Below are 15,284 nucleotides of genomic sequence, written 5' to 3' on the forward strand. Positions count from 1 at the left end.
CCCATTCCTATCTTGGAGGATCCTCAGGAGCAGCACTGCCACATGCTCATGTGTGGAAAGGCTAGCACAATAGGGCTTCAAAAATGAATACAGTACTTCATGAAGAGCAGAACATTTAATTTAATTTTATGCCTTATTATTGCACTATGATAAACAATATTCATGGGTTTCAATACTCAGGATTAATTGGAAGCTACAGTCTGGGTGTATTGTTTGCTGCCTATTTTGTTGTTGTTGTGTCTGTTTTCTGAACCTGATGGTTGATTTTCATGTAGCCAGCTTCTCATTCATGACATACAGTGCAGCTACATTGAATATAAATCTCTCTCCCCACTACCTGCTGGGGAGAAAAAACTTGAACAGGTTCCTAAAACATAGCTGGAAAATGTACACGAAGCTCATGACAGTTAGAAAGAGGCATCTCCATTTAAATAAAGAGCAAGCTAGATGAGGAAAATGGCAGCAATGAACTGTTGTTTCATTTGCATGGATCAATGTCCTCTCTTATTTTATTGTGTGTAGAGAATCCTACTAAGGCTGTAGATACATGGAGCTAGGAATGTGTGCTGCTGAAAGACAAACTGGTTGAACTGTACTCAATAAATACGTGCTTGCCCTATGAAAAGACATGGTTTCTGGTTTTATGGGCTCACTTTCAGAGTTGACCTGGAAACAGGCCAAATCATGTTTCTCTGTGTTAAGCGGTGATATGATTAGCAATTATATTCCAATTTAGGGCAAGGGCTTTGGACGAAAATTAAGGAAGGAAAAATGCACTGAAAATTCACAAGCTGTTTTATAAAAGAGCCACAAGTCTTCCGTGCCTGTAATTTTCCAGCGGGCTTGGATATGACAATATCCTCCTATTTTGTTTCAGCACTAATATGGACTAAGAGAGTGGTTCAGTGGCAGAGGGGCTGCTTATATTTTCTGGATGCAATGATGAATGGAAAATATAAAGACTCTGACCAGAATGGCATGACAGTAGTTTTAATGTCTTGTAATATCACTTGCTAAGGTCTGGTCAGGTCAAGTAATTCACAAACCAGAGAAACTAGGACAATAAAAATAAACATCACAAAATCAGAACACGATGAGTTTTAGCTCTTACTAAAGATGTTTGGATATATTTATACGTAGCAAAAAAAAATACATAGTTTTGAGTACATTGTGAATTTCAGAACACTGAAGGCTCAGTCTGAACTGCAGTTCTTGATAGCTGACTCATCATGGACATAGCCCAGAAGGAACAATTGGAAGGAAGAATTGATCATTTGGACTAGGAAGTCAAATGTGCCCACATATGGTACAATCTACTAAAGCCTTCTGCATGCTATTGGCTGCAACAGACATCGTGCCTTAAATATCCTGTAGGTCACCAACAGCGAGAAGAGATTTCTTCTCTAGCAAGAAGAGATTTCAAACAGAAAATAGAAGACCATCTTTCTACATGACATATTGCATTGTTCACAGGAAAGGGAACCCTCCATATATGTACACTGATGTCAACAGGGAGTCCATCCTTTTCTATACCGTGTGTGGCACTACTGCCTCCAGTTATGCACAGCAAGTGTGAACTAAACCAGAGGTGAATTATCATACCTAGACTGAGTTAATCTTAAGTAGGAAACATGGTATTTATCAAAGCAAAGGAAACATCATCCTATAAATATGAGGCTTGTCAGCTGAATGTTAGAAACAACACTTGCAGAAAATGACAGAAAAAACTTTGCTACTCCATCAGTACAGCCATACCTGTCTTTTGGTCACAGTGCCATCCACAGGATCTACGTACTCAAAGCTGTCCGTTCTTTCCACACTGTAGATATTGTTACCCACAGCAAACTGCTGATGTCTGAATGATTTGTCAGTGATTAAAGTTTCCAGGTCTCTCATTATGAAATATGCTGTTCTGGGTTCCAGTGCTTCATAATCAAACCTTGCACGTAAGTAAAAAAAGTAGAAGCAAGAAGTAAGTCCCCTACAGCTGAGAAAAATGAGAACTCAATATACTCACAAACAGCAATCTACTGCTTCAAAAATCACATGTGGGCCATTGAAGTACCGACTGCAAATTAAACAAGCAACACATGCACGTCCTGTGCAATCTGACCATCATGCATGTGTACCACAGTTCTACACTGGGCACCTGACTCTGAATCAACAGAAATTTAGAAAATCCACAGTTTCTAAAGCAGCATAGAAAATGGCTTTGATACACAAGAAGCTCTCTGAGATTAAGGACACAGTTTGTACAGTACTCAACAGCCAAAGAAAGTGAAGAAAACTTTATTACAAGCTTGAGGAACAGCTGTGTCAAAAAGACCTTACAGATATGTAAACTCCTCTGGATTACGTCTATTCTGAGAGAAAGGGAGATGCATAAGATATAAATGACAGTTAGATTCACCCTTTTGAGAACTTAAAAATGAGTAAATATTCAGATCTTTGAAGGAGTTCTTCATAGGCATATTTCCAGTTCTCACTAAACCACTGTCACGCAGAAGCACATACAGAAACAAATGCAGAATTAAATCTTCCTGAGATTTTGATTTTTTTTCAATGCCATGTAACAAACTATGTCTACAGATTCCACAAGTAAATAAAATCTTTTTGCCATTTGATATCAGAAAATCCTATTACTCATATAGTAAGGGTGATGTGTATGTAAGTGAATAACTTCTGCTCATACTTACTCATCAGAAAAAAACTGCCTAGAGTGGTAATCTGTGTCAGATTTTCATTCTGTGCATACCACAAACACACACCTAAATGCAGCTAACCACACCTTAACAAGTCACAGTTGTAGCAGAATTGTCCTATCAGGTGTGTAAGTTCCTGTGCCTTTTCCTCACTTTGCTCACCTGCAGTAGTAGTGTCGGCCGAATTTTGCCCAGTGATCCCTGACAATCTCCTCCACACTCTGCTTTCGAGCTGCTAGGATTGAAAGCCAAACTAGCACAGCCCATAGTCCATCTTTCTCTCGAAGGTGATCAGACCCTAAAGATACATACATAGAGTGTGTTATTTGGTATCACTGCAAATCAGAAAACAAGGTAAGGGAAAAAGTCTCATTTAACTTTTTATGTCACGTAATAATAATCAGTACTGCAGTATCAACAACTCTGATACCTTCCAGATGGAAAATCAGAACTAATGTTTGAAATGTAATTCATTTATATATCACAAAGTCCATGCTCCTGAAGTTAAATAAAAAATGAACAAGTGCTTGAATAAAATGGCATTAGTAGGAAAACATTTTCAGTCATGATTCCCACTCACTGACATACAGTGTGTTTTCACACCTCTAGTATTGTTTCCCAGAACTGGGCTAGATATGAAAATCCCCAGCCATGAACCAGAATGTTCTGAATTATGTGAGTCAAGTTCAACAGCATCTTCCTATCTCTGCAGATGTTCATCTGTCAAGATGCACAGAAAGAATTTTCCCATTTCCTTAAAAGTGAACATTTCCAGAATGTTGATGATCTCCCACCAGAAGAAAAAACAAGATCCTGAAAAAGGGTTTTGGGAGTGGGGGGGGAAGTAACAGACACATGAACAAATCCTCAACACAAAACACACACAATAAAACCCCAAAACCCCCCAACACCCTCCCCAAAACAAACAAAAAGCTGTGTGAAAAACTGTCAACAAAAAATTAAAGACATATAAGGAAAACTGCAAGGTATGCAGAGAGCCACAGTGACTCCTAAGGTTCAGTCTTGATGTCCACCCTCCAGTCACTGCTGCTGCCTTGGACTTAGCAGTCCCTCTTCTTGGAGGGACTTTCTGACACTTTTTATATGCCTTGATCTCTAAGCTTTCTGCAACAAGGGCAGTCTCCTTCTACAACAGCTACAGCTGTGGGCTGGTCTGCGAGGGGCTGCTGTAGGAAGAGCAACAGCTCATTCTGTTCCCAGCTCCAGAGCTCTGGGCACTGTAAAGGCATGGGGTGCCAACTAATCAGAGGAAAAAGGGCAGTGTTATTTATGAGCTCTCATAGCTTTCTTAATAGCTTCAGATAAGGAAGGAAAACAAATGTCCCTCCACAGGAAGTCAAGTCCTTTGAACAATCAGGTCTTCACCTTTTCTACTCCTTCATTGTGATAGCATGTTAAATGAACTGAAGGATGTCTTTTACAAAAACATCAGCAGTATGTCCTACGGATAATAAAGTCAGCTTACTCATAGGCAAAGCAGACAGCATGGTCACAGTAATTTTTACTGTAGCCAAGATTCTGCTCCCAGATAATGGTGCAGGCTTCTGCCACTGTTGCCAAAAGAGAGACTTAGAATAGAGCTGTCCCTTCCAACCAGCGTCCATCGTTCCTCTAGTAGCAGCAGGGAAAGTCCCCAGGTCACCACAGCATCTGTGGAGCCCCTGGGACTGGTAGCACTGGGTCCAGCAGCCAAGCCCACCCCACTACTCCAGCCAGGAGCAGGGCAGCTGGGGCTCCAAAAGGCAGCCCCAGCACTGGGCACTGGGCACCTCCCTGGGGACGGGGATGGGAAGAGGCCAGGCCAGGATGTGTGACCATGGGTAGGCCTGTCTTGGGGGGCTGCTGGCCAGGCAGGACGAGGGTATGGGCAGATGGAGACTGGCCTTGCTGCAGCATCAATGTGGCAGGGGCTGACCCCCGGGGTCCTGAGCAGGCTGCAGGAGCCCCTGGGGCTGGGCAGGAGCCTGGTAGAAGCATGCTCGCTTATAAGGACTCCACCATGGCTGCTCCTCGCCTTCCTAAACCAGCCTGCTTCTTCTTCCAGCCATTCACCCTTAACACTGGAAATTTCAGCTTCACCTAAAGAGTCATCTCTGTGGCTGACATTACCAGCAATGTAAACAGCCTAAGTGTCTCCACAGACACCAGCAAGAATTAAAGACATGGTATTGAGCTAAACACCTCAGCAATTTGTGCCAGTGTAAAATGATTGTTTATTCTCCTGTTGTGTGACACTCCGCAGAACTGCAGACCAACAAATTATGAAGTGAAAGGCACAACATTCATTCAGCAAAATGGTCTATACATCACGACAACTGTATGATGGTCTGAACTGGACAGCAAAGAAGAGATGTGTTTTAACAAATACTTTGAGTATGTTTCATTGAACCAAAGTGGTGCAGCAAAACATGGATGAAAGATTTTTTGTAAAGCTTTCTGTTGTGCACTGAGCCTTGTTCCAGCATGGCTTAAGCCCATAAACCTATATGAAGAGGGATAACTGCATACACGTAACATTCTTCTGATCCATTTAGCAGCTTTGGCGTGTGCTGTGTCCTTCAGGAGGACATATAGATTGCTGCTTCTCTGGAAAGAGAAAGCATTGGAAGAAACCAATCCAGAGGCAAAAATCTGTGCAGAAAAGCTGGAAACAACACCACTGTTCCAGAATCAAAAATCAAAGATTAAAACCACTAGCCTGATGTGAGTATAGAACAATAATCATGTGTGCCCAAGAAGTGTCTCAGTTTCTTAGGAGGAGGAAAATTGACAACTGGGATTTCTCAGGAATTGTTTATTCACCCTCTTCTATTCCACCAGCACACTGGTCAACTGGATTACTGCATGCACATATGTTGTTCTGTTTATTGCCCGTCTTTCTTTTGGAAAATCAAAGTCTGTAACTGCAACTCTGCTAGTCAGCTCTTGTTTTCACCTCATGTCTGTAGGTGTCTTTGCCCTCTCTCACACTTACTTCTAATGCCCAGCTCACAAAGAAGGGGAGGAACTCATTTTGCAGCATCACTTACACTACAACCATTCTGCTTTACTTTATAGATCACAGAATCATAGAATGGTCTGGGTTGGAAGGACCTTAAAGATCATCCAGTTCCAACCCCCCTGCCATGGGCAGGGTTGTCTTTCACTAGACCAGGTTGCTCAAAGCCCAGCCTGGCCTTGAACACTGCCAGATATGGGGCAGCCACAGCTCCTCTGGGCAGCCTGTGCCACCGCCTCACCACCCTCACAGAAAAGAATTTTTCCCTAATGTCCAGTCTAAATCTCTCCTCTTTCAGTTTAAAGCCATTCCCCCTTGTCCTGTCACTACACATCTTTGTAAAAAGTCCCTCTCCAGACTTCTTATAGGCCTGCCTTAGGTATTGGAAGACTGTTAGAAGGTAACCCTAAAGCCTTCTTGTCTCCATGCTGAACAGGCCCAGCTCTCTCAGCCTATCTCCATAGCAGAGGTGATCCAGCACTTAGATCATATTTGTGCCCTCCTCTGGACTTATTCAAGCACATTCATGTCCCTCTTGTGTTGGGGCCCCAGAGCTGGATGCAGCACAGTGGGTGGGGTCTCACAAGAGCAGAGTAGAGGGGCAGGGTCACCTCCCTCGACCTGCTGGTCATGCTCCTTTTGATGCAGCCCAGCACACGGTTGGTTTCTGAGCTCTAAGTGCACACTGCTGGGTCATGCTGAGCTTCTCATCAACCAACACCCCCAAAGTCTTTCTCTTGAGGGCTGCTTTCTCCCAGCTGATCCAGCATCTAAGTAAAGTCTTTCAAGGCAGTAGCCTGAGGAACAAAGTAAGATCATGCAAAGAATGTTCTTATTATGGTTTTTATGATACTGGAAAGATGTTGGACATGCATGCTGGTTTTTATATGTCTAACTTCTGTATCTGGTATTTCCAATCCTGATAGAGACAGTGAGCCCTAAGCGTCATATGCACGAAGAAAATGTAATTGCTTTTACCTAAATTAGTCATCTCTGTCTAGCATATTGCATTTTGTAAGTGTGATTTTAAAATAAAAACCTCACTGAAAAGAAGAAATAGACTCATGGTAAATCATTTTGTTTGCACACAATTTGAGTCTTACAAAATTATTATCCAGCAATCTAAAACTTGATGATACTTTAGGCAAATGGAGATTTACAGGCATTCTGCTCTGTCCTTTTATTCAAATTAATGAGATTATTTTAATTTGTGTTACTGCAATAGATAGCAGCAAACAGCTCTTTTAAGGCTTTCGCTCATTTCAGCAGCACATTTTTGTATTCTCCACTGGTCCTTCTTCCACATAATCTTGCAGGAGAAGGCATCTGATGTTAATAGAATTAGGAAATTTGAAGATGAAGCATGCAAATTATGAAATATGTAGCAATTACTGAAGTGGCTTAAACTGCAGAAAGATAAATCAGACACACAACTATCCTGATCCTGATTAATAGTTTGCTGATGAAATTTAGAAACTAACTGCTGTTGCTGATGCCCTTCCCTGAACTGTGTTCTGGACATCAGTCATAGAATCAGAAAGCTACTAACCTCATCTGACAAGCTCCCCACACTGCTACAAAAATGGAAGAAGTTTTTAAAGTATTGGTTGAGCTCCAAGATCAGCTGCCAGAAAACAAGTCTGGGAAACACAGCCGTACGGGATGTTTTCAAAATCTTCTGTCCTTTTATAGCAGAAAATCTGATTTATTTACTTGCTAGAGCAAAATCCTTATGCTACAAAACCAAGGCTCTGTATTATTTGGAAATTCCAGCTAGCCTGGATTACCTGGGTACACAGGCAATTGGTCTGCAGTGCTGTTTTGTTAGTTTGACGATAGACTGTGGATCAGTAAAGCTCCCTTCTCTTGCACAGAACAGCAAGTTTCCAACTCTGATCAGCTATATAGTACATTTATTTAAATATTCCATGCTGAAATATAAAGAATTGCCAAGTTTCAGTTTCCTAAATAGATATTATTAAGGTTAAAGCTGTAAAATTGATTCAAATGCCCAATACTGGCAGAAACTTGTGAGGTGTCACACAGCTGAGGACACTACTATAAGATTTGCAATAAGGTAAATATTTATTGCTAAAACCAGCTCACATTGCTAAAGTATCAGTCATCTACAGACCAGACTGGATTTTTCAAATAAACCTGCTGGTATATGAGATATTTTCAAACTGCTGCATTGAATTGAAAGATGATAAGGAAACTAAGGCAGGAAGACAAACAAACTTTAGGCATCATAATGGTTGCATAACTGCCCTGTAGGCACTGCATGATTCTACACAGCAACTACACATGCACTGAGGACACAGTTTAAACAAGGGCTCAAGTTGTCTGGATGCTATGGTATTGCATCTTGAGGGCTCAGATTAGCCTTTAAATGGCACTAGTTTAAACGGGAGGTCAGGAGGCTTTCTGCACTTAAGTGTGTGCGATAAAGCTCATCTGACCAGAAAGTACCAGGATGCACAGGTCAGGTATTGGTGTAGAGCTGCTCTCCATGCTGGCCAGCAATATGTTGTTCAAGCACTTTTAGCATTTATTAGGACTCTAGAGAATTAGAGAACCAGATTAAGACAGAAACACAGAGATCACTAAGAATGCAGAGACTTCTCTGAGGTCAGGAGACCTCAATTGGAAGAGAGGCTATAGTACAAAATGCAATTGTTTTAGGGCCCTACAGAAGGACACAAGCAAAGGAAAGAAGTCATGAACAGAGAGAAATTAGAGAAATTATCTTACCTACCTAGAAAAACAGATAAACTCCAGAGGCCTTTGCTTGACCTTTATGAGACACTTGTCCCTCTTTTCCAACTTCAGCAATCACCTGATCAATACTCAGGGTAATGAAGTTAGGCCAACACAGACAGCAATGCTCTCAGTGTTTCAGTAGATCAGTCCCTGAAACCACCTCTCTTGATTCCTGATCTGCAGGTCTAAAGTTCACCAATGCTTGGGACAACCTGCTTAGCAAGACCTGAATATGCCTTTTCGCCGTGCATGGGAATTTGTGCATGTGAAATTTGATATTTGGCTTTTTTAATAACTGGACCATAAAGTTTTAATAGCAAGTCTCCTCAAAAGAGACAAGGCTTCTATTAAGCAGCCAAAGATTACTCCCTTCTCCCTGAGACAGAAAGCACCTGGAAGAGTTGTACTCATATCACCAGAGCAATATGGGCTAGGAGCCTTACTTGTTTCTTCCCAAGCAGAAACAGGCCTGAGGCACTGGCAAATAGAGGCCACCCCTCCTCACTTTATATACCTCAACAGATAAAACTGCATGCAGCAGGTGATGATGCACTCTGTGGGCTAAGGTGCCCAGATGTACTTCAGCTGATGGGAACTCACCATCGATCTTTTACAAGGTCCTCCCAGGCAAAACCCACACTTCCCTTTCTTCAGCGTGACAATAAAGGCAGGAGATTTTTTCCAAATAATTTGGGAGCTAATGAGATCATACTGATGTCTCAAGACCACACAAGTTTCATGGAAATATCTGCATTTAGATGAGCAGGAGGAGCTTCAATATTTAGAGGGAAGGGTTACGGAACTGGCCTGGTGAAAAAGCAGCAAAAAGCCATTAGAGCTGGAAACTCCCTGTTCCAGACCTCTTACTGGCAAATGGAGATGTTGTCTAACAACACTTCACAATAAATGTCAGGGCATTCTGAAAGGTACAAGATGTTCCTGTCCCTCTCTCCAAGTTACAACTCCTTCAATAACCTTGCAGACCACCCTTTGAAAATACATATTTAAGATACACATTCAAGGCAATACAAACCTGTGCCCGTCATAATTAAACCAAGTCATGCTAATCATGGGACACTGGTCCCCATTCACAACAAAGAGAAAATAAACTTTCATTATTAATTTAAATTCTCTTATCCTATACAGATAGATATCTGAAGAAACCTAACAGAATTTTGTTTCTTCCTTCATAGTCCATGCAGATACTTACAGGTAATGACAGGCTAACAAATAAAGTGGCATGTCTATGGCTTAAAGATATCCCCATCTTAAAATAAACAGTATTCTGTTCTAATTTATCTCAACCAACAAACTTAATACTAGACTTAACTCAACCAAAGCAAAACGAAATTTTGTTATATGATGTTATATGATAACTTCTTTTCTATGAAAAGCTGTAGCCAAAGAACTCTACACCAAAATAAAGAATTCCATGGAACTCACACTAAAATACAGACTAAACTATTAACCAGATAGACGTTTAAGTTATTCTGATATGTGCTAATTCAAAAATACTTGTAATATAATCCTACTAAGAAATACAAAGAAGAACTAATTTCTGTGCCAAAATGCAGGAAGTAAAAAAAACCACTGAAATTTATTTAGTTTTTCTCATGAAGCAAGACCACACTTGTGCAGATAAATAGACTACATACTTCAATTGTTTGCTCTAATGGTTCCTGCCAGTACTGAATTCATGAGAGCTCAGATACGTCTTTCATTCTGCATTCTATTGTTTGACTGGTTCTTGGGACAGGCAAGCAAAAAATGCATAGGGAAAACACAGATGCTGACATGTAATTGAATTTCTTATAATGATTATTTTATCTGAGTTTGATTAGACATATCATTAGACATACCAATCCTCATACTTCGTACACTGCACCTCCTGAGGAAAAACCATGTGGTTTTTCCATACAGGCAAAATCCCTCCAAATGCAGTTGCAGACTGTGAAGAGACTATTACAGTGGAACTAGTGAGACCTTTCTGGATTATGTTCAAAGCAAAAGAGAGTGCCAGGCACCTCCAAAAACTGTCTGTACAGTGACAGGATTGCCTATGGCTTCTGAATGTTCATCCTCCACATTTTTCATATCTCAAGGTACTGGACCACACCTGCAAGATTGTCAAGGTGTGAACAGCTAACAATTTACTGTTCCAGCACAAGGCAGTTACTTTGCTGATTCTTTTGGCTTTGACTTGAGCACCCGGGAAAATTAAAACTTGGCATTAAAAGTCTGTGGAAGTTTTTGATCATTCATTCCTCACCAGTGCCAAAGCTTTCCTCTCCACAAAGCGAGCAACGTCCAGAGTCCATGAGATTGGAAAAATATCTCCATCCTGTTGGTGTCTCATACACAGGAACCTTCATTACTTTTGCCACTCTGGAAAACATACAACAAAACATCACATGATTAAGATAATGCTGTTTTTAAAATATGACCTGAGAGCAGTTGAGGAATATTTGAGGTCTTGCTGCATCTCCTTACAGCTGGGCTAGAAATAAAATAAACAAAAATAAAAAACCAAAACAGAACAGGTCAACAGCACCTGATCCTCGTCTCAGCACCTGACTTCAACAGGAACCCAGGTAGTTTATATACTAGCTAGTATTTTGGAAAAGTCAGCTCAATAGGCTTTACCAGTATCCTTCTCTTCTTACTGAGCAAGAAACAGCTCTATCTAGAGATACACAGTTCTGTTATACTAATATTCTAGTGACAGTTAAAGGATCATGTTGAAATACCTTTACAAATTACAGGGTGGCCAACACTGATATGCTTGCAAGGCACTTTTGCTTATGTTCACATGTTCAAAGGCAAGACAAGACAGGAATGTTTCCAAGATGTGACATCTCCTCTAAAATAGCTTTCCCTGGTCACAACCTGTGTCTGGACTTATTTTTCCTGTTTCCTCTGACGCACCTAGAAAACATGCCTCCACTAGCTGGTTGACCTGTCAGTATTTGCAAGAAGCAAAATAAACTGCTGTATAAGCCAGATGTTCTTTTTCTTTCCCAAGTTATGAACTGGTAATTATGCCTGTTATACACCATAGTGTAAAAATCCTTTCTTTTACTAAAAACTGGGAAAGAAGACAGAGAAAATCCTCGAAGGAACCCACTACTGAGTTGGGTTTTACAGAGAAGAAATACTACCATTCTTCTTGTTTCTAATTCTACTTGCTTCTTTTCATTGTGTGCCTAGGAATTTTGGAGCCAGCTGATTATTTTTAATATGAAAAATAAGACTTGAGATACAGTCCAGCAATATGACTGAGTAAAAAGACGTTATAATCTACCTAGGACTGCTGCAACAATCACAACTAGTAAACATTTCTTAAATTTCACCTCTACAGAAGAATACCTGATGTGAGATGATTTACGTAATTTTAACTGCAGCCAAGACCAGGCAAAGCAGACCAATTAATGTGGGATTCAACATGTTTAGCACAAACAACCTAGAAGTTACATGTTAATGTGAAACCAGTCACCTTACTGATTAGTAGACAGACATCTGTTTTCAGATGGTCCACCCCTCTGTCTTAAAAGGTGCATAAGGCAGAGGGGACAAACTGTCCAAGTATACACATACCAAACCTTTCGAAATCTGGTACATAAATGAACTTCCCTATGAAATCTTCAAATTGTTAATCAGCATTGACATTAAGTCTCCAAATCCCCTATTTTTTATGTAATAATTTTTCATTGCTTTATAAGTCTCTTATTCAGGCTAGGTCTTAATTTTTGTACTTATATATTACATCTAAAAAGAGTGGGATGTAAATGACAAAGTAAAAATTGCTGATAGCTATTTTTAAAATGCTAAAGACATACGTTGAGAAAAAAAAATATCAAAATGTTTAATCCTGAACTTTGTTTTCATGTCTCTAGTTTAGAGGTAGAGGCAAGTGTATACCTCTTAGTGTTAGCTAGCAGTAGCTATATTCCTGGCCCTTACAAATGTTGCTGCATAAGGGAGGTTATGCAGTGCACAGCTGAACAGGTTTCTACCTGGCTCTGCAAAAGTGAAGAACATGAAAGGATTTAATCTCTGTGTGACAGTAACTACAGGCTGGGTACACAACCCTACTGCCAAAAAGTAGACAACAACCAGAAAAACAATGGCTAACATGCTGGGAGAGCAAAACCAATTCTCTTGATATAGCCTAACAACACAGCAGGAATATATCTGCTTGCAGAAATGTTCCTATATCCTGGTACTGGTTTTGGAGAAGGAAATCCTTTCCCTTTCACTTTCCTGTATTTCTCTGATCTGGGGACAAACAACCTTGTAGAGATCTACTGTGACCAGCACCAAATGCTTTCAGGGTCTGTAATGGTTTCCAAAGATTTCTATGCACTAGTCTAGCACTAGATACTAGATATAAATATAGGTATTAATTCAGTTGGCACTGGGCCTACTTTAAACTAAGCCTTTCAAACAAACAAATGTAGACATATATACAACGTTTATAGTGAAATATGACAGATTGTTCCTTGCAATTTTTTCTTGCTTTGTTCTTGATTCTTAAGACTTTAACAAGAGTAAATAGGAGAAAACTGAAAACTAATCATACTCCATTTTAATTGCCATTTTACTGAAATAAAGAATCATCACTGGAAGTCTCAATAAATTCACAATGTGCATTTCATCAGCCTATAGACATTTAAGGCAAATGATTACCCCCAGAAACATGACAGGGGTTCCCACAAGAAGGCGCCTTCTCTTTGAGAAAAAATTCTCAAAGCTGCAGGATAAGAGAGATATTGTGCTGCAACAGATCAAAGAAATAACAATGCAAACTACGGGAAAATACCTTCAGAGGAAGGAAACTAATAATCTGTAACTGGCAAATTACTAGGTCTTCAAAGCCAGGGAAAACAGAAATTAAATGCAGGAAGGGGGAGGGACTTTCAATGTTTCTACATTTACGTCTTTCTAAACAACAGGTTTTTAGTAAAAAACAACCTCCCAAACTTCATTTATGAAACTTTTTTTTTTCAATTTACATTCACTAATCTGCTTTCTTGTAGATAAAATGACAAAATCAGAGCTTTCAGCCACTGCTACACCAAGTAGCCAGATTTAAAAAAAATCTGAGACAAAAGGGTAGCATTCCTCATGGACCAAAATTTGGAAATCAGTTTCTATGTACCACTGAGGATTTCCAGCACTACCCAATGCAGCATTTGACTTTGTGACAAGCTTGAAAGTTGCTAAGGAAATATTTTATTTTGCTAGGCAACTAAATCAGGGTTTCTGGAACTTGTAATTCTGCCAGAACAATTGCTTGGTGGGTCACAGTAAAGGTTATTATCCCTAACAAATCACAGATTCATTAATTACAATCTATGATGGGTTTAGCAATATATCTTCACAGGACAGTTCAAACAAGTCTATATATATACAGCTCTTTAAGTTTCTTTTCTCTCTGTATGTTTACACTGGTGTTCCTACATTTGGAGCAGTAAAAATGAAAAACAGTTACCATAAAGATTGTGTTATCTATATGAGACCATTTGGTCAGACAGGATACTACTTCTCTCAGAAAGTGAGTTTTGGAACTGGTGCTGCAAACATTTTGTATCTTGTAGAGGTCTCATCAAAGTAAATTTTATATGTCCTATATGTATATATTTATATATATTTATGTTTTTATATGTGTGTGTATTTACATATATGCAAAAACCACATCATCAAGACACTGATGCGGCAGTGTTCCTGTCAGGGCAACACCTCAGTCTCTGAGTTCTCTAGGTGGAAGTATTAGCTGTCAGTAGGCCCAACTTGGTGAATGGAACATAATTCCAGGGCAATTCACAGTAAAAATTGGAAAGAAAAAAAAAAAAGCCATATGATACTTTCATTTTGCTAGTCTGTTTGACGTAAAGGCATTCTATTTATGTTTAACCACATAGTTGATATACCAGTGTTTATATGTTCCCTGAGTATGAACTACATAGAAGGAATACAACAAAACCATGGACATTCTGGTTCTTGTCACCTCAGACATTTAATGGGATTGACTTCAAATAGTATTCTCGCTTGCCTTCTTTCAGCATAACTTCTCACTACATCAATGAGATTACACAATGAAGTTTCTTCTGTCTGTGTGTAGCACTAATAAGCTCTTGCTAGACTGGGAAATGGAGTATTTACGCTTGGACCTAAACTAAAGAACAATCGCCTGAGTTATTCTGTCCATACCAGAGCTAAGAGTATTTCTGCTCCCAGTATGCCAAAATACCAGTTTAGGAGAAAAAAAAGAAAAAAATCAAAGAGGAGTGGACTGTACTTTTTGCAATTACACACATTAGTTAAAACTATATATTGTAAATCTAAAAAAAGCCAGAGCAGCTCTTTTTAAATGGGGAGATATTACTGAGTCACAATAAGAAGATAAATTCTTGTAATGTTATATACTTAAGTTTACTCTCCTACTGTACAATTTCACTTGTGTTTTTATTTTGAAGAGCTAATCCCACACTACCTGTACTGACCAACCAATTTTTATTAAAACACAACAACACACACAATGCAACCATGACAAGCAGTTTGAGCTATCTCTTAACTAGAAAGCATAATTATTGGAATATTTAATACCAACACAGAATTGTTAAGCCAGTTCTTGAAATCTGTAAGTCTTACCAAAGCATGAGCTGGCCAGTTCATAACAAAGGTAAGAATGGACATAATAAAAATCTTCCCTGTGAAGATTAGGATTTTTGAAAATTTCCTGCCAGAGAAAAAAAATTATCAGCTAATTCTAAAATTGATCCTGAAAGCTTTAAGAGACTAAT

At 39.6% G+C, this 15,284-nt stretch overlaps 1 protein-coding gene across 1 annotated transcript in view; it reads right to left on the reverse strand.

Annotated features, from left to right (window-relative positions):
* PGM5 (phosphoglucomutase 5) overlaps window positions 1-15,284 on the reverse strand; it is a 64,739-nt gene that overhangs the window by 15,865 nt on the left and 33,590 nt on the right. Inside the window, exons 7-9 of the mRNA XM_031054368.2 lie at window positions 10,751-10,866; window positions 2,865-3,000; window positions 1,756-1,939 (exon numbers count right to left, since the gene is read on the reverse strand). Of these exons, the coding sequence (XP_030910228.2) occupies window positions 1,756-1,939; window positions 2,865-3,000; window positions 10,751-10,866 (436 nt within the window). The remainder of the gene's footprint in view (window positions 1-1,755; window positions 1,940-2,864; window positions 3,001-10,750; window positions 10,867-15,284) is intronic.

Source organism: Melopsittacus undulatus, chromosome Z (genome assembly GCF_012275295.1).
Source record: "Melopsittacus undulatus isolate bMelUnd1 chromosome Z, bMelUnd1.mat.Z, whole genome shotgun sequence".
NCBI classification, from domain to species: Eukaryota; Metazoa; Chordata; class Aves; order Psittaciformes; family Psittaculidae; genus Melopsittacus; species Melopsittacus undulatus.